The sequence below is a fragment of the Streptopelia decaocto genome, assembly GCF_964273445.1.
Source record: "Streptopelia decaocto genome assembly, chromosome: 2".
Taxonomy (NCBI): domain Eukaryota; kingdom Metazoa; phylum Chordata; class Aves; order Columbiformes; family Columbidae; genus Streptopelia; species Streptopelia decaocto.
The window spans coordinates 144461909-144486930 of NC_138655.1; the positions used below are offsets into that span (position 1 = coordinate 144461909).

Here is a 25022-nt window from a genome sequence, read left to right on the forward strand (position 1 = left end):
TCAGAAAGAATGCCAGGTGATCGCAATGGGTTTTGTACAAAATCCTTACCTTTATCCCACTTCACCTTTTGGATGGATTTTGAATCTTCTGCAAGTTTTCTACTACATGAAATGTTAATTGCTTGTTCACAGTTACATTTTTATTGTTGTTATTTAATAATCTATTATTTACGTAATTTTTATTTTTTATTATAAAACCCCCAAATAATTTGCATTTTAAAAATCAAAATCACAAAATATCAAGCCAACTACTTTGGAAGAGGCATCCTCAAGAGTCCTTAGAAGCCAGCTAAAACACCACCTAATGCTTTATCCTTTGGAAGTCTACTTTTACCTTGCACAAAATAGCAGCCTGTTGTAATTAAGTAACAGTAATGATATTATTGATAATGCTAGTTATACCAACACCAGGTATCAAAAATTAAACTGATTTCCAGAGAGACTTTGGTTGTTCCCAAGAGCAACAAGTTAAGCTGTTTAGAGCTATTTTTTCCAACTGAAACCATTTTTGTGAGGGAAACACATGGAGTGGAGCCACTAAAGTACCGGAAAAGCTTGTCCAAGCGCTCCCTCCATAATTGCAAGCTATATTTATAACAGGCAAAGTATTGCCCTCTTCTTCAAAGATGAACTGCTGGCGAGGCTCTTCCTCCTCTGCCCACTTTGCTTAAAATGTTCACAGCACGTATATTTATCTCCACAGTGGGAGGCCACGGATTAGCCACAGCCTCCAAGAGGGTGGAGAGATTTAAAGGTCAATTTAATTAGTTCATTCTAATCTCTTACACGTCTAATATAAATGTCACTGTTTCCTAACTGCTACTTTAGCAGACAAGATTATATTTTAGAAAGTTTGAACACATGAACTACATGTTGGATGTAATACAAATACTTCATGTAACTAATCTAAAAAGGGAGCCTAATAAAAATTGTCATTGAGTCAGAGCTTTTCCTAAAAAAGAGAAAAAAGGCAATAGGAAAATTCTGGTGATAAAGCACAGAGAGCTTTAGAAGAACAGTAATCTTTCAAACTGACTGGCTTAACAGCTTCTCATTGATTTAAATCTTTCCCATTTCACGATGTCTGGACAAAGGCAAACAACGGTTTCTGGTACTGTGATCTCATCCAAAAGTCGTGGAATGCTAAAACAAGCTTCACAAGCCCAGCGTGCCCTAAAGACAAATCAGATCATATCCCAGGCTATTTAAGAGTGCCTCCGGGCAAGCTTTGCATGAACGAATAGAGAAAAACAAGAGCACAGATGATGCTCTGTGATGACTGAAATCATAGGTCAGTGGAAAAGCCTGGCAGTGGCTCATCGCTGTTAGAGAATTAAATACGCACGGTCTGGCTGCTCTTCTGTGACAGTAACTAGTGGTGCTGCCTGGCCCATGCAAAGCTTCTCATGAAGACAAGCTTGCAGCTCCCCCAACCTTTTTTTTCTTTTTACAAGACCTCAGGAGCAATCGATGGGGATGAATTAGACCTGGATTACTAATTAAGAAGCATAACAAAGAGACACAGTGTCATACAATTGGATGCTCCAAGTTTTATTTCTGTAATTTGAAACAAGCAGCCCGCTTCTGGGATGGTATTTTGTCAGTGGTTCTAAGAGAAGAAAGGCAAAGTGCTAGTGTTATAACAGAAACATCAAACCCAGAGATGTCTCGTTTTGTCATACAGGGAAGGGTAGGGAGCACTTTGGGTTTTACTTTGTACACTGGCACTATGCATCCTACCATTGCCATTGAGCAGGTTCCTGTGTGGAAATACTGATGAGAAAACATGATCAGGAAACACTGATCTCCAACACTGACACGTTTAAGAAGCCTGGCATGTCACAAAGCATACCGGACTGGTACCATATGCCACAAGCACATTCAGTGGTATGATCTCCCTCTGCCTTTGGCAGCTGTATGGACAATACTGCACAATGATTTATTGTCAGCTCAAAAGCAAGGCTCTCAAAAGACCTAAGATGAATGTCATGTGGCCTGCAAAAGAAGAAAACAGACCACCACTGGTCCTGTGGTGCACCTGTCAGAAACAAATTCCCTTCTATAATCTGGTTAAGATGTGGATGAACACAGTCTGAACACCTATGAACATTCATAAGCAAATTGTATTCAGGGAGTGATTAATGTTTAAAAAAAGAAAGGCAAAATACCACCTTTTTTTTTTTTTTTTTTTTCCACTGAGCAGGTTATGGGTTTCTTGACTTGGTCAAAGGACAGTTGAATGAATAAAATGTGATTCTTTCCTAAATCCTATTGAGAGTGTAGCTTTGGATTTGGAGCTGTCAGCTTAAGGCATGCACTTGCTTTGGAAAGAGGGCTCTTTTTCTGGAAGCTTCTCTCCTTCAGCCCCGCAAAGCTTGGCTTGATGCCTCGTTTTCAATGGCTATCTCCGTAAGAGCTCAGGGAGCTCTACCAGCTCATTGTTTTGATGTTGCCAGCACGAGCTAAATTGCTTTTTTCTAGTTTGAATACCCAATTGCGAATGACACAAGTTTAGGCAAGGAACTGCTGAAAGGAAGGCAAATTAAATGTTTTCTCTAGAGATGATTAAGAGAAACGGGAGGTTAAAATTTCTGTTGCCATACATACTAAATTTAAGTCCTACAGTCACTAAATTCTTATTTGGGCTCACACTTAAGGCACCAAATACTAGAACATAATATTCAGATTGGAAACTTCATTTTTTACATGCTGGAAAGACAACAAACCTGCCAGTTTTTGTTAGTACAGCTGTTACTACTACTACTACTGCCTATGTCCACATCAAGATGTCAGCAGTTCTGAAGATCTTGGTGCCAATGTCCATTTGGGATCCACAAACTGGACAATCTGCTACAGGCACCTCATCTGACAGACAAGCTCAAGAACTTTCCATGCACTGACAGACTTACCGTGCTAAAATTACTAGCACAGGAACTTTCTTTACATGATAGCTCTTGCTTCCAGGATTTTTTACGTACTTTATTAAACATTCAATGAAAACATCATGTCTTAGGAAGAAGATCTAACTCCTAACATGGTTGTTTCTCAGATATTTATTGTGGACCTTGTTGTCAGTAGTTTGACGGTAGAGGTGGCTCATTCCTTCCCAAACCAAGGGTAAATAAATGGAGGCATGAATTTCAGTGCAGAAGCACGAGTAGAGAGCTCTGATGAATACTCTTTTTGTCCAAAGAAGCATATCATCTTAAATTGTGAAATAGTTTTTAAGACCTTAATATGATATCTTTGGATTTCATAAGTCACATAAAATGAGCAAAAGTATTCATCGCTTGACGAGAACTTTGGTGATCTGAAGTTTAGATACTTAAAAAGGGCTACCCCCATTGCAAGAAGCTTCCCCCATGTCCAACAGAGCCAATGCCAGCCAGCTCCAAGAGGCACCCACCACTGGCCAAGGCTGAGCCCATCAGCAATGGTGGTAGCGCCTCTGTGTTAATGTAGATAAGAAGGGGAAAAAGTTCCTACACAACAGCAATTGCAGCTGGGGAGAGGAGTGAGAATGTGAGAGAAACAGCTCTGCAGACACCAAGGTCAGTGAAGGAGGGGCAGGAGGTGCTCCTGGCACCAGAGCAGAGATTCAGAGCCATGAAGATGATTTAAGGGAGTGGAGCATCTCCCTTATGAGGAAAGACTGAGGGAGCTGGGTCTCTTTAGCTTGGAGAAGAGGAGACTGATGGGTGACCTCATTAATGTTTATAACTATGTAAAGAGTGAGTGTCAGGAGGATGGAGCCAGGCTCTTCTCGGTGACAACCAATGATAAGACAAGGGACAATGAGTACAAACTGGAACACAGGAGGTTCCACTTAAATATGAGAAGAAACTTCTTCACAGTGAGGGTAACAGAACACTGGAACAGGCTGCCCAGGGGCGTTGTGGAGTCTTTTTCTCTGGAGACATTAAAAAACCCACCTGGATGCCTTCCTGGGGGATTGGACTAGATGATCTTTCGAGGTCCTTTCCAATCCCTAACATTCTGTGATTCTGTTTAACCTCATCTAGGTGTTTCTGCTCTGGCAGGGGATTGGGATTGGATGGGGATTGGACTGGATGATCTTTCGAGGTCCCTTCCAATCCATAACATTCTGTGATTCCCCGGCAGCCTGTGGTGCAGACCATGGTGAGGCTGGCTGTGCCCATGCAGCCCATGGAGGTTCATGGTGGAGCAGAGATCCACCTGCAGCCTGGGGAGGACCCTACAGCAGCACAGGTGGATGGGCCTGAAGGAGGCTGTGACCCCATGGGAAGCCCGTGCTGGAGCAGGTTTGCTGACAGGACTTGTGACCCCATGGGGGACCCAGGCTGGAGCAGTCTGTTCCAGAAGTACTGCACCCCATGGAAGGGAGCCATGCTGGAGCAGTTAATGAAGAACTGAAGCCCATCAGAAGGACAAACTCAACAGGATCTTCTTTCCCCGCTGATTCCACCAAGCCTGTTCCTTGGCTGTGGTTTCGCTGGAAGGGACAGGTAGGGACAGTGGGAATCTCGTTCATCCATTCATGCGAGACACTAATTAGATGACGAGGCATTTGGCTACCTTAAGAGAGTCGTAGTTACTCCTGCCATTTACCCGCGCTTCATTGGCTTTCTTCACTTTGACATTCAGACCACTAGGCAGAAATCACATCGCATTGGACAAGTTCATGGAGGACTGTCTCCCGTGGGTGGGACCCCATGGTGGAGAAAGGGATAAGCATGAGTCCTCCCCTGAGGAGGAAGGAGCAGCAGAGACGACGTGTGATGAAGTGACCACAGCCCCCATTCCTTCACTGTAGGGGAGGAGGCAGACAAAATCGGAGTGAAGTTGAGCCCAGGAAGAAAGGAGGCGTGGGGGGAAGGTGTTCTAATATTTAGTTTTATTTCTTATCACTCTGATTTGATTTGTGATAAATTGGTTTTCCCCAAGTCTTTTTTTACCCATGCTGGTAATTGCAGAGTGATCTCCCTGTCCTTATCTCAATCCATGAGGCTTTTGATATATTTTGTCTCCCCTGTCCAGCTGAGGAGGGGAGAGATAGAGCAGCTTTGGTGGGCACCTGGTGTCCAGCCAGGGTCAACCCACCACAGTTTGTTATTAGAGAAATTGCTTAAAAGCAGGAATTCTCAGTTTTCATTTTAGATTTCAATCTTTTATGTGAAAAATGTCCAAAGAGAATTAAAAAGCATCTCTAAATTGAAAAGAAGTTCTAGACTGTCTGCTAAGAGTTCTTTATGAATTCTTTGTCCTGTACAGAGAACCTCTACAAACTGCTCCTGCAGACAGGCAAAGCGAGATCTGAGCATGTCTCCTATTACACTAAGTACTAAAACTTTAAGGAAAATGAGTTGTGCTCTCCCCTGTCCCCAGCAGAAGGCTCATTAGGTACACTGCGACACTGGTGCCCTCTGGTAAGAGCAATTTATTTTATTGGGCAAGAACCCAGTCTCCCTCTTTTGCCTAGCAGAATCCAGATGTGGGATTCAGCAATAACTTTAAGCAAGAACAGATGTGTTGAAGCACAGCAAACTTCCCTTTCCAGAGCAACAGCAGCAGGATCATTTGTTACTGTACTAGATCCTGTTTTTCTAGATTTTGCTGGGGGGCATTAAGTTAGCTGCTTGTCTGTTAATCTCATCATTTTACAGTTTACAGAAGATATTCCTGTAATTCTTCTGATAAAATTGTACTATTGGATTTTATAAGATAAGAAATTATGTCAACCAAGTTGCAAATAAACTCCAAATCTACCAGAGCTACTCCATACATTCTGGAAAAAAAGAGGCCTTTCTGTAAAATAAACTTTGCGAACCCGATATCTAAAGCTATGGTGGAATGCAGAAACTAAAAATTACTCTAGGACTACAGTGAGGGACTTGTAACATCCACCAGCACAAAACATAACAATAATCTCTTTTCCTTTGATAATTTATAGTCTGTAAGTGTTTTTTTCCACTATTCAAATACAATTTTGAATCACACTAACCATCATCTGTGTTCCCCTTTCTAAGAAATATCAGCCAGACCATTTTTTAATTTGATGCAATAAATATGCTAGTAAGATGTGATCACAAAGAAGGAATATCCTGGTCTAATAAGTTTTATTGTTTGGTTGCTTGGTTTTTTTTAACATAAGAACCAAGTTTTTAATCTAGATTGAAGACTTAATTTGTCATAACAAGGTTCTATAGGCAACCTCTGAATAAAACTCAAGGTTTAACTAACTTCTTACTGTATTTTCACTTTAATCCTAGTTCAGTATTAATCAAAGTGTTTCTCATAGATGCCCAGCCAGCCATGAAAGAGATTGATGTAGGCCAGATTACCAAGGATACCTCAAAAAAAGGAATTGGTTTTCATCATGTGAAGAAAGGGAGTCCATTATAGGAACCATAATTGCCATTACTAGAAATGGCTTCCTGTAAAGCATGAACCATACACAATTTAAGGAATTCCCCTGACTCTGAAGTCAAGACTGCTTGTAGGAAAAAACTTGTACTTCATGAAATTTAAATCTTTCTTCAGGAATAAGAGGAGATTTCCATAAGGGAAGATCTCTATATTAACCATTCCATATGTGGACTGTGTGTCAAGCATTTCACAAAATTTCTGCACAAAGTGAATAACACAATGTCAAGAATTAAAATTAGTATAGCCCAGTGATTAGAGTGTACACAATCAAATTCTTTTCACGAGGTAGGGTTTTTTTCCTCTAGTCTTTCCTTGTGAGTAAGCACTATCTGGAACAACTCAAGGATATCTGCAGAACATTCTGAAAATAAAAACATTTAAAATTAATGTTCTTCCTGATTTAAACTGATGTGTCTGACTAATGAACACAGTAATTGGGTTTATTTATCTACACCAATCCTATCTTGCTCAATAATGGGAATGACATTGTTCACAATCGATTAGGACTCCCTTCCTGAAAATCATTATATAAGAAAAACTGTCTAGAGAAAGTTACTTGCTGTCTCTTCCACAAACTTTCCCTTTCAAGGGGCTTTTTCCAATTCATATTTGTCTCCAAGTATAAGACAACCATTTTAAACAATATTCATTGGAATTACTTCAAAACAAAGACTACCTGAAAGAAAGTATATACAACAACTGTCCTTTGTCAAATTAGATTGCCTTTTTAAATCACAGAGAATGTAACATTAAAATGAAGGCAACCTCTACTTTTAATATGGATAATCCCTATCTTACACATAGGGTGACTTGAATTTTCATTTATGTGTATTTCTATAAAAATGATGTAATTTTAAAAGTTTGTTCAAAATACATTACTACTTTGAGCTTTAAAAAAACCCATCAGTATAGAATAAGAACTCAGAGTGACACACTGCTTGGGTTAAGGAAAAAAAGAATAATGAACGCAGACATTGCCTTCCCTCAGGTCACAAATAATAATAACTATCTACTGATTTTTGTTAAATATACCTGAAATACTAAAGAGCATTGAAGATTTTTTCCTACCTACTACATAATTTTGTTGAATCGAAAACCAGAATGTGGTTGCCTTTTCTTCTTTTGGATTGTTGTTTAGCTACATTGTCAAAAAAACCCAAAACACATAGCTACAGACAAGTATTTTTGTTTTTAATCTGAAAATATAGATATTTTATTTAATGATAATCCTTTAACATTGTTTTATCACTGTTCACATTAATAAATCCAAACAGCAGTAGAAAATAGCTCTAACGGGAATTTCTGTTGTAGAACAGAATCACAGAATCACAGAATCGACTGGGTTGGAAAAGACCTCAGAGATCAAGTCCAACCCTTGGTCCAACTCTAGTCCGTTTATTAGATCATGGCACTAAGTGCCATGTCCAATCTGAGTTTAAAAACCTCCAGGGACGGCGAGTCCACCACCTCCCTGGGCAGGCCATTCCAATGCCTGACCACTCTCTCTGTAAAGAATTTCTTTCTAATATCCAGCCTATATTTCCCCTGGCAGAGTTTAAGCCCATGCCCCCTTGTCCTATTGCTAACTGCCTGGGAGAAGAGACCAATCCCCACCTGGCTATAACTTCCCTTCAGGTAGTTATAGAGAGTGATGAGGTCACCTCTAAGCCTCCTCTTCTCCAGACTATACAACCCCAGCTCCCTCAGCCTCTCCCCATAGGTCTTATGCTCAAGTCCCTTCACCAGTCGTGTTGCTCTTCTCTGGACTCGCTCCAGCACTTCAATGTCTTTCCTGAACTGAGGGGCCCAGAACTGAACACAATACTCCAGGTGTGGCCTCACCAATGCAGAGTACAGGGGAAGGATCACTTCCCTTGTCCTGCTGACCACGCTATTTTTGATACAGGAAAATAACAGTAGTGGAGAAACATCTCACAGTGCTGTGGACTGCAGTGCTTTTGATTACGCTATGTTTGCCAGTTTTAACTAATGACAACACCTTGTCTTCTAATATATTTACTGAAATACAACTTTGATTGCTTAGTAATGTCATCATCCCATCTTCTATAAGATGTTGAGCATGAGCTGACACCATAATTTTGAGAGCAATCACATTTCCTTCCTCTTTGACACACTGATCCTTTGACAAGAAAAAGCAAAACTTCACATAAAGGGATCAAGTAACTTTTCAAACCTCTTTGGTCCATCAGGAAAATCAAACCAGGAGTGCAATTAGGCACAACTATTTTAACTGTTGGCTTGAGTCTCGGTATATTTCCTCTTAACCAGTGCTTCAGTAAACAGGATTATGAAAAATAATGAGATAGGATCATGACAGCTCTACCAGAAAAAAAACAACCCAACCCTCTACCTACTGGTGAAACATCTTGCCAAAGTCATAGTGGCCGTATATCAAGATCCATAACCTAATCTCCATCTACGCTCCTGCAAGCATGTTTTAGCCCACCTATGCATTTTTAACACACTGCTTGATATTGAAAAAAGGAAAATTGGTAAAGTGGATAGTTGAAGGACTCAGATGTAGGTTTCAGCTGCAGTATTGAGTCTGCTCCATGGAGCAAGGAGGAGAGTGTTACGACAAACACTTTGTACAATTTGTTTAGCTACTTAAAACCATTCATTAAATACCTTCTAATATATCTTAGTGACAGGCTACAAATACAATTGCAGCCAACATTGAAACAGTTTAGAAGAGCAAGAGGGCACCAGAGGAAGCAGCGCTGGGTTACAGGGCAAGTGCTCTTTTGGACAGGACATCCCGCAGGTGACCACAGAAGGAATTATCCCTGCGGCTGAAAGAGTGTGCATTAGGCACAGTTAGTGGAAAAGGGAATGTCAGTGAATATTGGTGAATCAGACTGAAGCAGAGTTCTCCTTTTGCTGTATCTGCTCCTCGCAAGCTATTTGTTTCCAGGTCCTCTTAACAATGGGAAAAGGAGACATAACGAAGCAGTATGAAGTTGGCAGCTGCAAGTCACTTTTTTCTAAACAAAAAGAGCATGAAGTGAAAAAAAAAAAAAAAGAAAGAAAAAAAAAAAAGGCTGTGGTCATTTCAGAAACCACATCTCACACAGACACCCTACAGAAGCAACTGTTATCTAAGTGATCCAGCTGAATACAGCATCTCTTGTCAGTAGTGTCCAGAAATTATTTTTTCTTCCTATTGCAAGAGGTATCACCCTTCAGTTTTAATAACATGGTTCATGACTGGGAGGTACTCTAACGGGAAACAAGGAAGCCTAAAGATCGGAGAATGGTAGGAACCAGAAGACAGCAAGGGCAGGCAAAGAGGTAAAAAAAATAAATGTTCTGGTTGCAGTGGGGGAAGAAGTAGAAAGAATATCTTATTTTTCTCTTAGTTTTCCTCCAACTTACACAAAAATAACTTCATTTCACCACATTGGCCTGTTTTTCACAACTGCACTACTGTCATGGATGTACCTTTAAAATCTGTATACATCACCAGTTTAAGTGTTTTGAAAGGAAACTTACCTGAAAGTCTTGATCATCAATTCCAAATCTCTCTCTTAGATTACGGAAAACCATTGGGCAATATTCCTTAAATTTGAAATGACTTGGCATGTTTTCTCTGAAATAATAGAAAATCAAATCAATTTCATTCACCTGCATATGCAATAAGTAACTCTAGAGTATTCTGTCTCCATTCTGTTCATATAAAGCAAAGGATAGGAGAGAGATTACAAAATCTCCTTAATGTTTTCTTTTATTCAATGACATTTGGTCTCACAGTGTTATTTTCTTTTTCTTTACAATGTTCAAAAAATTTACACATATTTGTCTTTTGTCTCTAACAAGCTAAAACATAACTGGATGAAATAAATTCAAGTTATATTTTTATAACTTTGGAACCTGGGCTCAAAAGTAGAAAAGGATCTTTTCCCATTGCCCTAAAATTACTTCAAAGGTGAAATCTCAGATTGGATTACACAAGAATTACTATACCATCTGTGACATAAGAAAGCTCTGACAGTGCCAAAGCTTCAAGAAAATTGGACTCATTCAGTACAGGGCTAATTTTAATATCCTAGTGTTAATTCAGACTTACACATGAAAAGATTTATTTTAACATTTGTCGCATAACAGAAGACCCAAAGTAGCAGAATTCTTCCTTGCTTTTTCCAATATATTCCTGAATAAAATTCAATTTATACACAAGACAGCATTAATAGTTTTGTATGTCCGTACATGCTGTTCAAGGAGCATTTTATTTTTAAGAGATGCAGGTATCACATTAAATGATCTTAATAGCTTTTGGAGCTTCTATGTGATTGGTATGATTTTGCATTATGGATTATAGAAAGCTGAAGATTATTCAGCTTTGATATATGCTTAAATTCTCATTCTTGTTCAAATATTTGTTTTAATAAAAAAGTGCATACACATGAATTTATGTTCTTAAAAATAGCAAATAAGTGCTTTTATCAGCCATAAATAATCACACCAAGAAAGGATTACCTTCAGTATGTAAGATACTCATAAGGCAATAACAAACCATATGGAGGAAAAAATTCTACCCAGCAGCCCCTGCTGTTGCTTTTCAGAACAGCACAGATGGTTATGTTTATCGCAGGATTAACTTAATCACCAAAACTTCAGTCCCATCAACTGAAAAATAACAGAGTTCACAGTACTTCATAAAAATATCAATGCCACTATCCACTTCTACAAAGAACTGTTGCTTGTACTTACTTGTTGAAAAGGTGATTGTCCACCTTTATCTTTGAGTACGCTTTGAAATCATCTGGCATCAACATAACAGGGATTTGAACATGGCTCAGTTCATTGATCTAAAGAAAACAGAATATATTTAGTTGCTGAGGTCTTTGCAAAGATGCTGCATGGGTCTTAATTACAAAAATGTTATTCAGTCTACTATTTCTTGTGTATACATCCTGGGAGTGAATTTAAGTAAAAGAAGAATGCAATAGCAGATTTATTCTTTCCAATCACAAGATAGACACTTTGGAAAAGAAGAAACAGCATTCCATATTTATACTAGTTTCAGAAAAAAAAAGTGCTTCAAAGCACACCTGGAGTGTGCTTTTTATGGAAGGTCAATGAGGAAGCCAGTAAAATGGTCTTTAATCCAACACACTGTTCCTGTTTAGGCAACTGAGCTATGCTCTCCAAAGATAACTCAAATTCTGTATTTCAAACAAGTATTTACCTTTGCAGCTTATGAGCCAGTCTTACATGTCTGTGTCTTGAGCTATGTAGTGAAAATAAAATGAAAAGTTGCTTACGTGTGAATGCATGTGCTTTGGGTTCAATAAACAGATGCTAGTTTCTTCCAACAGTGCAGACCTCAACCAAGTTTTTGCAAGTCACAGCATTCGGGTTGGGTTTTTTTTGATTGTTCAAGTTGGACAAACTATTTAAATAGCTAAATTGTTGCTTAGAAATAGAAATTCAAAGGTTGTCCTTATTTTGTTACATGTATGGGGACCACCTATTCATTCTAGTTTTGAAACTAATTTTGTCAGTCTTCTCAAGATTAGGATTTTTCATGTTTATTTGAAACCCACTTCTCGTCACATCTTTATGACAAAACGTACAACTTTACTATTACCTAGTTTGTAGGCATGTTTTTATTATTGCATGTATTAATCTACCCTTACTTTAGTAAATTTTAACTAAAACATGATGGACATGAGATAGAGAATTGTGAGCTTGCAACGGTGCTTTCAAATGATGAATGAGATACCCATTACAACAGCAGCCACCAAATACCCATGACATACATTTTACCTATGTTCTTACGGTTCTCTACACCCTGGTCACGCATCTCGATTTACCCAGTTAAGTATTTTCGCTCATGCGGAGCACATTTTGCTTCTACAGGGTTTAGAGGGAAAACCAACTCTGCATCAATACAAATGCAGACCAGGGTTGGATATAGCAATACAGGGGTGATCCTCTGCTCCTAGCACTCTCTCCCAACACTGTTTTCCAACTATGAAGCTATTAGTTGCCTGCAAATGCTACCCTGCTTTTGGAGAAACCTTCACTGAAGCAGCTATAGGTTATAAATAGTGGAGGAAAAAAAATGCATGCACGACCGTTTGCAGAACTAAGTTAAACAAAATAGGAAAACAGTGAGGAGCCTTTTAGCTCTTGAACAGAGGAAAGGAACAAACGCAAGCAGGCAGGTCAGGTGGCCTCATAATTTTCCAGTAGTTTCAAGTCCCAGTAATGTTCCTTGCCATGTCTTATTTTTATTATTCAGATCTCTCCAGCCCACATAAAAACTGATAATAATCCGTTGAATTTACTTTATGGAATGCTTCTTTGAAAAGCCATGAAAATCTCTAGATAGAGGCAGCTATATGGCAGAGTGGAGAAAGGGAACAGAAAGATGACTGGGATGGGCTGACTATGCTCTGCTCCTTGGAGCTGTAGGGAGAAGGCTCTTTCCTCCTTCCAAAAGGAGAGACAGAGGAAACTCCATTAAATTTTTGAAAACGCAGCTGTACAAACCTGATAAATTATGCTGACACCTCATTAAATATGACACGAACCAACAAAAAGTTGATAGAAAATCACTACATCTAACATACATGCTCTTTACTGCAGTTGATATCTCTGTAGGCCAATTTCACCCTGAAACCACAGGGCAGGTTTGAGAGTTCGCAGAACTAGTCTAGCTGTTGTGCAAACAGAACTAGAGACAAGTGCAAATAAAACTAGAGACAAGTAGATATATTACACAGAGATATGAAACTTTAGATTTGCTTACATGGAATTACCTACCGTCTTAGACTGCCAGACTGTACAAATTCCACACTAGAAAGAGGGATAAGAGAGATGTACATGCACTTCCACCAGAGCCAAAAGTGATCCCAAGAATATCTTCCCTTGAATACTGTCAATAATGCTGAATTCACATATCATCAAATGACCCATCTACAATTTGCAAGTCTGCTTGAAAATCTGGATTTTAGATTACCAAAATTGCATTAATCAAATTTCCACATGTATTCACTTTCTTAATTTACTGGTGTAAAGTTTTCCTGAATACACCTACAGAATTGCTTTCATGCTGTGAATATTTAAATTTGTGCTATAATGGCACAGTTTTAATTGTGCCTGTAGGCCTTACAAATGTCATCTGCATAGTGGAATAACATAGCCAAATGTGCTTGCATTTGCATACTTTAGAGATTCTTCTATTCCAAACAAAAATTCTAAAATAATTCTCCCCGGAAGTTCCCTACAATATGTGAATGCAGACCCCCCCCCTCCAATAAGGCAAATAATGCAGAATAACAAAGGTTTTTGGGTTGGGTTTTTATTTGGGGGGATAGAGGGAAGAGTTAGGGTTTTTTTTCTGGGGGGTGGATGTGAGTGTGAGATTCATTCAAATCTGAGGTATGTAAAAGCAATTTCTCTAATATTTTAGGGAATTCCTCTCTAGGAGGAAGCGGGGGGAAGCAGGTGATGAACACACAGTAGAAATGACCTTTGGTATAGCACACCAGCTGAGTAATGGCATGTCCCACCAGCACAGGCCATTAATTAATTTAAACCTTTCAAGCATAAGGTCTGGTTCTTTGTGCGTTAGTGCATTTTTCGGATAGATTTGATGAGGCCAGATTGGAAAGTGCACACAAGACAGAAAGGAATACCCATGTCATTAGATCTTGGTGGAAACTGGAACCACATGCGGGGGGGGAGAAGAAACAATATCCAACCCACCCCCCCACCCCACCAGCTCTTGAAAAGCTAAAAGGAAAGGGAAAGGTCAGAGGGATCAATTCTCCACTTTGCCATCACCGTGTAAAGAAACAGTCACATTCGAAAGACACTAAATACCAAACACAAAGAAGACACTTCAAGCCTTGCCTCAGATGAAAATTTTGCTTCTTTTTCTCTGTGTTTGAATGTCAAGCGTGACACAAAATTAAGTAAGATGCATGTGATACCTTTGCCAAGTGTTATATGCATCTCCTCATGTTACCAGTTAAATACAGCCGGTTCCCTTAGCAATAGCAAATGAAATGTGACTGTGAGGATGAAAGTTCACTATTCCCAATTACAACAGAAACTGTGTTACAATAGCTGTAATAATCACATAAGAAATAGGAAATATCCATTTTCATCTAAGGAGTGCTTCTGAATGTAACAAAATCATAAGCAAGAAATAATTTCCCACAAGAGATAATCACGATGCATAAATGAAGCACAAAGAGCTTCACTGGACAGAGAACTGACTTTTTGATGAGGACCGAGGATCTAACATTAATTTAATTACAACTTCTTCTAAAAGAATCCACATTTAAAGCATCTCTACAATAAATGCATGTGCACCAGACTGAGAAAGAAAGGCGTTTTAGTCCTGCAACCTACCTTCTTCAACATTGTTGCCAATGCGAAATTTTGCTGCAGTTTGTCACATTATTTGAAACAGACAATGCTTACTATGTCTTTGAGGAATTTAAATCCCATATAATAGCCTTAGAGAACAGATTATTTTAAATATGAATGACTAAGATTTTAGTTGCACAGTAACCATGTATATTATGCATAAATACCTCATGTCTATTAATAAGATTTGTAAACTCATGCACACAAGATATTAATAGGTGACCCAGAAATCTTCCTTTGAGTAATTTATTCAACCATCTTCTGTGATATTGGTATAAAACCAGGTGGTTATGTGAGATGGAGACATCCTCCAAGACTTATGAGCTTTAAGGAAGAACAATTTAAAGAACCTGAGATTGGCATCGCCCCTTTAAACACCTGGTACAAAAAAATGGTGGCTGTGGGGATCTGCTCAGGGCTGTGTCTGGTCGTGGCAGGTGGGAGGGGGCCGAAGGGAAAGGAGGCGGCTTTCAGGCCAAAACCGACTGATTGCAACTCATTTTGCTCCTGCAGGTTCGGGATTGAATTCACACTGTCAGGAAAACAGAGGTTGTAATTAAACTGCAAATAAGGGAATAATAAAAGCCTACCGGACATTGAATAAATAGTAAGACTCAGCTGGTAATGATTCTGAAATTAGCACACAGAGAGGTGTTCCCACAAAACCATCTTATATTGGTGACATTTCAAATAAGCTTCTCCAATTTATATGATTTGAAATCAAGCAATGAATATATCACAAATTGTTAGGCATTATTAATGGCCCTTACTTAATTCAGATACATTCACCCTAAACACCACATTACCAGGGCAATGCATAATTAAACATTAATTTTCATTCTGTCAGAACATAAGCAGCAATAAATTGCTTGTATGCAAAGCAGACAATGAGATATTTAAGTAGCATATAATAAAGGCAATTTACAGCAGATATTGCATGCTTAGCTAGGGGAGTCAGGACAATGATCCTCTTCTCTAAGACAGAAGCTGATGCCTCTTACTACAATGCTGCAGCAAGAAACCTGTGTAACACATTACAGCTGGTATTATTCATTAAAAACTACAAAAAAAGTACAAAATCAAAGAAGCCATGCACATCAACGTCCAAAATTTCATCCCAAGCACATCACAAATCACATGCAGACTACTTAGCAATGCTCAGTGGTTCCTTCTGAAACTCCCTTCCTATTTAAAGGCTTAATTCTGTATGTGGGTTCTTGTATTTAATATCTCAGCTTTAATATACAGCATAGATACTGTTTCCTTTTAATTTAACATATCAGGCAGACCCAGTGGCTGAGCCTACAGAGGAATTAGATGTTTCGCACCGAACAGCTTGATAAAACATATCAGTCGCAGTTACGGCTCTTGGCAGTTTCACACACAGGAAAATCCTCATTCCTTCTGATGCTGGATGAGGCTGAAGTCATGAAGTGTTACTTTCTTTTTAGCTCTGTTTATCGCCGTTTATCTCCCAACTCTCTTTGTGAACTGAAAGCCAGTGCACAGAGGTCTGATCCACTGAGACAAACAAGCTACAAATGGTTTGTTACTTTGAGAGAAAGCGCATTTTTCACAAATTTGTGTATTTTTAAACACAGATTTCAGACGAAGTGGGAGAGGCTTTGGAAGAAAGAAATTATTGAAGTCTAAAAATAGAATTGAACTTTTCACACCACCAGCAGTTCTGAGATTTTTATGTTCGTTGTTTACTTTTTGCATCTCTGTTTCTTCTTTGGCAAGGAAACTTGCACAGAGCTCTGAAGAGAAGAAAATATCAGTACTTTTTGTTCAGGCATGGAGCCACCATTTTGACAGGGCCACAAAGACACAGTTAATTAACTTACTGATAGGTTAATGCTTACAAAAGCAAGTCTATTGGCTTCTGATGGACTGCTCTTAGAACACAAGGCTGGAGAATAAGAATGCAACAGAGGAAAACTGTTGGGGGTATAACATTTCGCGTTTAGGAGACTATTATCCTTCATTTTTCCAGCACCTTCTTGATAACTGACCACCCTGTAAGTCTTAACAAACAGAGCATTTTCCGGATTACTGGAGTGCAGTCATCTAGAAGAAACAATTTCTTGATCTGATTCATTATATTATCCCGTAAAAAGGCATTTCCAAAGCTGTTCCTATTTTGCAGGGAGCAGGGGTTCAGGTGAAAGCGCAGTGGGCCGGGTGGTGACAGGCAGAGCTATGGGCAGGCACTGACATCCTCTCCATCCCAGATGTGGAACCCGTCACAGTATCACTACCGGGACAGTAAATGCCTTGTGTTGAAGTATAAACTGAAAGTGAAGTGATTATTTTACAGCTCTTTGAAATCTACCTTGAAGGGTCTGAAAAGGGTGGATGAGGTCAGCAGCTAATCAATTTTGTGGAAGACATCTGCCTGTTACAGGGCAAAACCATCTTTTGATAAATGTCATTTGACAGTTTAAATTACACTCAAAGCCATTCTTGCAAGAGAAATAAAAGGTTAAGCTAAGTTCTGCTGTAGAGAAATAAATCAGTTCAGCAAAATACTCCTTAATTTGTTTTAAATGAGGTTTTCATCTCTCCTCTTTTTTTTTCCTTCCCTAAAAGCACAAGGTAAAATACATCTACCTAGACTTTTTAAAAATTATTATTATTTTTTAAATTAACTACACAATGTGCTAGGATTTTAAAAGGCATAGGAAACTTCTTCTATATAAGTAATTTCTGGTTACCTATCCAGAGTCATGAGATTAAAACAATGATACGACTAAGAAAAACAGAGGGGAAAGTATTTAGTTTTCTCTGAGTCTTTAGGATCACTATAATTTAAGGAATATGAATAAAACCAACCAACAAAAAAACACACAAAAAAAACCCCAAAACCAAACCAACCAAACCAAACCAACACAAAAGCCCACTTAACTGCCAGAGTAATATGCACTTAAATTTTACATGTCTCAAAGTTTCTACCATCTACCCGCTGCTAGAGCAGCTTCATGTTTTTCAGTTCAGGTGATACCTGTTCATTAGATTGTCTTTCAATGAAATTCAATAATCTAACATTAGGAAAGTAGGCAAAATTGAACCAAATGTTTTTCTAATTGTCTTAATGCAGAAAGACATACCTTTCCCAAAGTACTAAACGCAGAATATCTGAAATAATTTGCAAAAATGATAAATAACCTTTGTGGATTTACAAATTCTCAGAAATGAACACATTGCTTAAAGCTTATCTGCTTTTTATCAAAAAAGTAGCAAGATTTTTCTGAAGTCTTAGAGTTGGACTTTGAATTAAAAAAAAAAAGAAAACCAAACATTTCACAGCAAACCCCACATGTTTTCATGAGACTTTTAGTTGCTGTTTTCAACAGTACAAAGATATCTTTGGGGAGGGAAGGTCTGTAGCACATGCATTCACATGGAAAACAGGATATTGTGAGATACCCGAGAAAGCTCCAAACAGGATATTGTGACATACCAGACACAGTTCTAAAACAGAGGAAAAAATGGGTTTGGAAACCACTCATTTCTTGGTGCTTACCTTTAAATTTGGAATATCAGGGCCCCAAATACAAATGAAGAATTTTATAAAACTTGGTTATAACTCCTGTTCAGAGAGTTTGGAGCGACAGTGTCTAAAGAACCTACAACAAAAGCATCAAAATCACATACCCTTTACAAATGTTTTGATGCAAATTTTTAAGTCTTTCAAGTCTCTTGGACATTTGCACAGTCCAGAAAACCCAGAACATCTGCTGCATATTGTCAGACAAGCGTAAAGCCACATTTCCACAGATCTGGTTAAACTTCCTGTGAATCTGCTTACACCTTCCAGTGAGTGCAAAAATTAACACTTCATAATGTGCCAAATAATCAAAGACCAAATATAAATTAATCTACTCAGAAATAATGCCTGTCATGATAATCACTCTCCCAAAAAGCTGGAACAAATGCAATTGTGTATAAAGAGACACTAACGCACATTAATGAAATGGAAAGTAGAGTAACAGAAATGTGACTTATTTGTAGTGGAGATTTTTGACACGTGAAATAGTTTAAATAGCAAATGGCATAGAAAAAAGTGCAGTCTCAGTCTAAAAGGAAACTAAAGCAGTGAAAGTCCATCAGATGTGCATGGGTTGTGATGCACACAATACAGATGAGCTCATTCTTGTTTGTTAATGTATTGGTTAAGAAAACAACACAAGGCAAGCAGCTCAGACAACACTTTGCAAACTTAGCTAGCAGGCTTGCCACAAACTTAATACAATAACATTCTATTTTTGGAGCAGAAATATCTCAAGCCTTTTTTTAAAAACCTCAATTTGTGTGCTGGGAAGTTGATGAACTTTAAAACAATAATTCATAGCAATATGTATCTTCAGTTATTGTTTGAAATGCTGATTTAAAATACACATACTTGTTACAAGGTCTGATAGCAATCTGGTCTATATTTTTCTAAATTAAGAACAAAATGCTTATCTGGCAACAGATACACTTTAGTTCACTGGCTTTGTCCTGAAAGCTTCATAAGAGAATATCTAAAAAGAGGAAGATGCTAGGAGGCACCAAGTATTTATTTATGACATAGGGTAAGGCTTAAAAATAGTAAGTTCAGTTCTATATAAGAAGTAATACACAACTCACAGATAAATGTTCTGCTGATTTTCTAAATGACCTATTGTGGATTCTGGAAGAAGAGTTCAACAAGCAGAAACAAAATGAAATAAAATTACACTTCCGTTCCATGAATCATGTTACTCAGATTTGGATAACAACCAAACCAACCAACCAACCAGAGAACAGGCTTAAAGATGTCTATTAAAGAATGTCCATCTTCTCGTAACAGCTTTTAAGATCATATTTTTCGAGTATAACTTTTCTGAACAGGAAAAATGTGTCCATGCAACTAAACATAAAATTCCAATAAGCAGCTAAACAAATATGGAGATGTTGCAGCGTTACCTGAATTCAATGAAATTCAATGGAAGAAAAATTCTCTCAACAAAGAAAGGCAAAGTATAATGGCAAAAGGAAACTAAAAAACCATCTCCCATATAACACATGCAATGCAGCTGCTTAATAAAGGGGAAGGTTTTAAAAGCATCCTGCCTAAGTATGACAAACTGGAGTGGCCACAGAATAAAGGCCACAAAGCAACAATTTAAGGCATCAGATGGGCTTCATTATTGTTCAGAAGCAATAACAAATGTAGAAAAGGCAAATGTTTTGGTTATTTTTACACTGGCATAATGAAGGTAATGTATTTCACATTATTACTATTATTAATTATTAAGGAGAAGAAAGGCCAACTTGTGAATAGGCTTTTTGGTAACACGCTTTAATGTGCTGTTAGACATTGCAACCTCACAAATTCATCACTATTTAGGAAAACGTTGACTTGTGAAATTATGACATTAAAACATGATTCATTCTAGCCATTTCTGACTATGGATTAGGTGAAGGCTGAAGCCCTGAGACAAATTTTCTGAAAACAGAAGCAAACCCATTTGCATTATATAAATCTAATTTATGAAGTTAATTAACTGAAATGAGTGACACTAGAAACAAGCACACAAAGGTCAAACTACAGGTATTTAACTGTTCTGTAAGGCAGTACAGCAGTTGTTCTGGGTAACATGGACCACACAGAGTAATGGAAGGGCACAAAGTACAGAACTTGCTCTGCCAGCAGGTGTTAGCCTTCAGCTACCACCATGTGCTACCTCTCAATCTACATCCTCCAGGAGAAGCAATTTTCTGCGCAGCACTACACAAAATATACTAGAAGTCCAAATGGGTAAGTACTGCATTTCTTTGGTTTAGAGAAATCCCTTAATTTACGTCCCTGATGCATCTTGGTTGCACCGTGTTCCTCTTGCATTTACCATGTAACGTTTTGATTCCAAGCAGTGTAATGCCTGCAGTCAGGCTAACAGGTACCTGGGAGGGTTACCAATCTTCCAGATCTTATCAGGATGCCATCCAGACACGTTTTTTGCTACATGAAGTCGCTCCATGGGCTCTGTTTATAAAAATGCTGTCAGAGAAAATGCAGAAGCTGTTGCTAGACAGAACAGAGTAACAGCTCCTGGGAGATGTGACAAGTCTTAAGGCTCAAGGACACAAAAAAGAGCCCGAGCTGGGTGGCAACCTCAGAAGAGCCATTGGGGATTCCTGAAGTTGTTTCAGCACTTTCCTCTCCACGTCTTCTGTGGTCACTGAGGCAGGAATCTTTGTCCTCTTAAAGACGGTTGCTAAACATGCATTACTGTCCCCTTCTGACAGGCGTATTAAGAATATACATTCATTCATATACATAGTGTGTATGTATATATATATATATATATAAACTCTGCAGCTTCTTGCTACTGATCCCATGCATTTATGTGCCAGTTGTTCGGTGTTTGGGAAAGAACAGTATCCTGGTATGTTTACAATGAGTCAAGTTCTACTTCTGCTCTGGATATCCTTTTCCCACACAGAATCCCGATTTGTTTTGGCAGTAATTCTATATACAAAATTTCACGGATTTATTATCATTACTTATCGGATATTAACTGCCCAAATGTAACAACTGCAATGCTCATTTTGCTGCAGGACGACTATTTAAATTACTGCCTGGTATGTCATACCCCCAAAAAGCCTTCCCAGCCCCGCAGAAGATGAGGGGTCAGGGGGTGCCGCAGAGCGACCAGAGCTCAGCGACTCTCAGGTCCCATCACCTCCAATTCCGATTAAACTGGGAGTTGAAATGATTATATAACTCAAGGTAAACATCCTTTCTATCCCTTGATGTGAAATAAAATATAATTTTTTAAAAGCAACGTAATGTAATTGCATGACCTTTTTCCTCAGTTTACAGGTCAGACTTTTTGTTACTGGAGGATTTCACGAGCTTAGGGGGACAACGCAACACGTTCAATAGGCAAGAAGACATAAATCCGCTTTCTATTTATATTTGTCATAGCCCATAAATAAAATGCAACTCTGGTGGTTTTAGTGCCATTAATCTGAACATGCACTGGTGTCACAGTGCCTCTGAAGGGAGATCAAACAGAAATTACCAAACTTTGTCATTCAGTAAACACAGTGACAGCATAATTTTTGCTGTAAAGATAAAAACTAAAACAAACTATAAAGATAAGAAATTTTTGATAGTAGTTTCTACTACACTATCCGTGGTAATGTTGTTTCAAATGCAGTCAAAAAGCATTTTCCCATGCTTAGGTGGTTTATGCCAGTATTTGATCAGCTGCCACTCATTTCCTCTCCTGGACTCCAGAATCACATTTCCAAGACCCAGAGAGCAGAACTGGCCCACAGAAATTCTCTCGCATCACTGACATTTGATTCAGGTTATGTATTGCTGATCAACAGTATGAGAAAGGAAAGCTATCCTTTTGATTGTTTCCACACTTGAAATCCAAATTAAAAACATTTAGCAGATTTAATTTATCCCTTAAGCAAGAATTTCATATGCAGATATACATATTTTACACACTCACACGTCCATATAAATTAAAAATAATAAAAAGCCCTGAGCTATCAACATGCATTTTCAACCATTAACGCTAATCTTAATATAGGAAATTCTCCAACGCAAATTAAAAAAAAAAAAAAAAAGAGTTCTGAATAATGCGATTCTGAATAACGAGCCCAACTTCTCAATTTTGAAGATCTGAAGCCGTGTAGTATCAAACCAAGTACTATTTTTGGGACCAGAGGCATGAGCAGGCTGCCTGCACAGTACGAGGGCCAGTTAACTCGGCTCGCAGCTGCTTTGCATCACCGCACCAGCACAGGCAAGCTGGAATGTGCACCCTTATGCCCTCCACATTCCTCTGCGCACACATACTCATTTTTCCATTTTCGGTCTTACTAAGAAATATTTTTTGAAAAACAGTGTTAAAAAGGAAATGCTGCCCTTAGTTTTAATTCAAATATAAACCTAAAGAACTAATTTTTTTTTTTTTTTTTTGGGGGGGGGGGGAAGAGAAACTCACAGTAAAAGCTATTGTCATTTTTTCTCAAGGAGACTGAGGCCAAAAGTTGCCATACTTTGTCAAATGCATAATAAAATGAAAAATAACAGTAACCTGCACTACTGACTGGACTTTCTGCACAGAAGACAGCCATTCATTTCTACTGTTAATTAATTTCTGCAGTGGCAGGAAGGTGGAGTGGTTGAAAGGTAAAGGTGCTGGCCCACCAAGGCACGAGGAGTCCGAGGGAAGTGCACATGCAGCAACTTAAGGAACGTGCTTGTTGTTTTTCCACCATCAGCACAGATACAACAACTAGGACGGATTAAGAGTATCTACTTCAAGCTTGTAAGCTCAGGCTTTTTTTCTTGCATTTTATTTTGCCCTCCCCACCCCCCAAATAATTAATGAAAGCATTTCTGATTTTATATTAATTTTGACTGAAAATGCACAGTCAATACTGCAGCATTTTCAGGAAATCTAGAAGAGACACAGGTGTGTTCAGAAAAACTTAGAAAGGCCTGTGCTCCAAACAAGTCAGCATTACCAACATCACCCCCAGAAGCAGCACTTCTGATTGTCCCCATTTTCCCTGCCCTTGCACCATCATTTTTCCTCTTGTGGCCTATTATACATGGGTGTGTGGTTGGTCATGTGATAACCAAGGCTAAAACACACGCCAAGCCTGCTGAAGAGGATTTTTGCTCATTTGGGTGATTTGTCCATCCTGCTGGCTGTGCAGGGGAGTGGAGGCAGCAGTGAAATCCTTCCTTGTGCATTTCCTTAATTTACGAAGTTTGGACTATGAGCTAAAACCCCTCAAGCTGGAAGAGCTGCCTGCAGCTTCAGGTGTGATTATTACACTGGGAATAAAGGTTCGTAAAAAACGTATTTTTGAAATTTAAATGAAGTTTTAACTTCAATACCTTGTAAAATGTATCATAAAATAAGAAATAACAGTAACCTGCACTAATGAGTAGATTTCCTGCACCCAAAACAATTTTGACATTTGTTTCTGCTGCCAACATTTAAGTACTTAAAAAAAAAATAAAATCAGAGTTTGCTGAACTGCAAAAGCAGCTCTGGGTAACTAACTTGTTTTTCAAGTGCAGGCAGAATATTTTCTTCAGTTCTGCTAACGGAGTTGAACAGACAGGTCACTCAGAGTTGAGAAACCAACTGGGAGTCAAAAAAGCAAAAAGATTTGTTTTCCTTTTCTGGTTCCCTAATTAAAAAAATGTTATGGAGGATGAGGCCTAGTTTTGAAATCTTAAGGCATGTTTGTGAGTTGAACTGATTTTAGTTTTCAGATAATACTTCCTTTGTTTAAAAAAATATTACTATGTCAAGTATAAAACTTGGTTTGATTAACTTATTTTCCACTTTGTGTATCCCAGATATTTAAGGTTGTTTTATTTAACTTAGCGAAAAGAATGCTAGTTTAGTGCATTGCTTCGCAATTTATCAGATGGAGCTTGACAAAAGTGAATTAAAAAGGATCTCTCTTAAAAAACAAACTCTTGCCTGCCAGCCCACGGTCAAGAATCTTCAGAGGAGATGGACACACAGAGCTTAGAAAAGCAGTACTCAGTTCATTAAATACAAATGTAAAACAGAATTAAAATCGGTTATATATTCACAAAAACGACTTGCCTATAAATTTAAACTTCCATTAAATTTAAAGTTCTGCTTTAAAATTCACTATAGTTTTCTGCCTCAGCTCTACAGGTTCACCTGAGGAGTGCCTTGTTTCACATATTTTTGCCTCCTGCTACCTTTTGGACTCTCAGTGGATGAGATTTCTCCAGTTCCCAAGAGAATGTTATCTATTCACAGCAAGAATATGTACAACTAAATAATCTTGAAGGCTTGGCTAAGAACTGCTATGACTAAGCCTCAGCAAAACTGAAAAAGTATACATTCTGGAAAAGAAAAGCAATTAAGATTTCTTTTTAAGTCTTAAAATACGGTCATTTTCTAACTCAAGCCTGTAAAACAAGTCTTCAATATTTACACATTTTTCCCAGGGAAATTTACTGTCTCAATATAAAAGAAAACTCATACCAAGTTTTGCATTATTCATCAAATGTAAGACAGAGGAGAGGTATCTATCTTGGACAGCTAGATATAAGAAATGCAAAAACAAAACCAAAAACTTTTACTCCAATGACTCTAAGTATAATAAGAAAAATTTAAGACTGGGTTTGTAGAACTTCAAAGTTTGAAGCAATTAGTAAA

The 25022-nt window shown here is 38.3% G+C and overlaps 1 protein-coding gene across 3 annotated transcripts in view; it reads right to left on the bottom strand.

Annotated features, from left to right (window-relative positions):
* The window catches only part of PIP4K2A (phosphatidylinositol-5-phosphate 4-kinase type 2 alpha), a 120708-nt gene that overhangs the window by 44302 nt on the left and 51384 nt on the right, over positions 1-25022 (bottom strand). For 2 of the 3 annotated variants that reach the window (XM_082044363.1, XM_082044362.1), the window contains 2 exons: positions 11140-11237; positions 9922-10018 (listed from right to left, as the gene is read on the bottom strand). In XM_082044363.1, coding sequence (XP_081900489.1) covers positions 9922-10018; positions 11140-11237 — 195 coding nt within the window. Of the gene's footprint in view, positions 1-9921; positions 10019-11139; positions 11239-22980; positions 22985-25022 lie in introns of those variants that run through there. The other variant, XM_082044364.1, reaches the window with a different exon arrangement.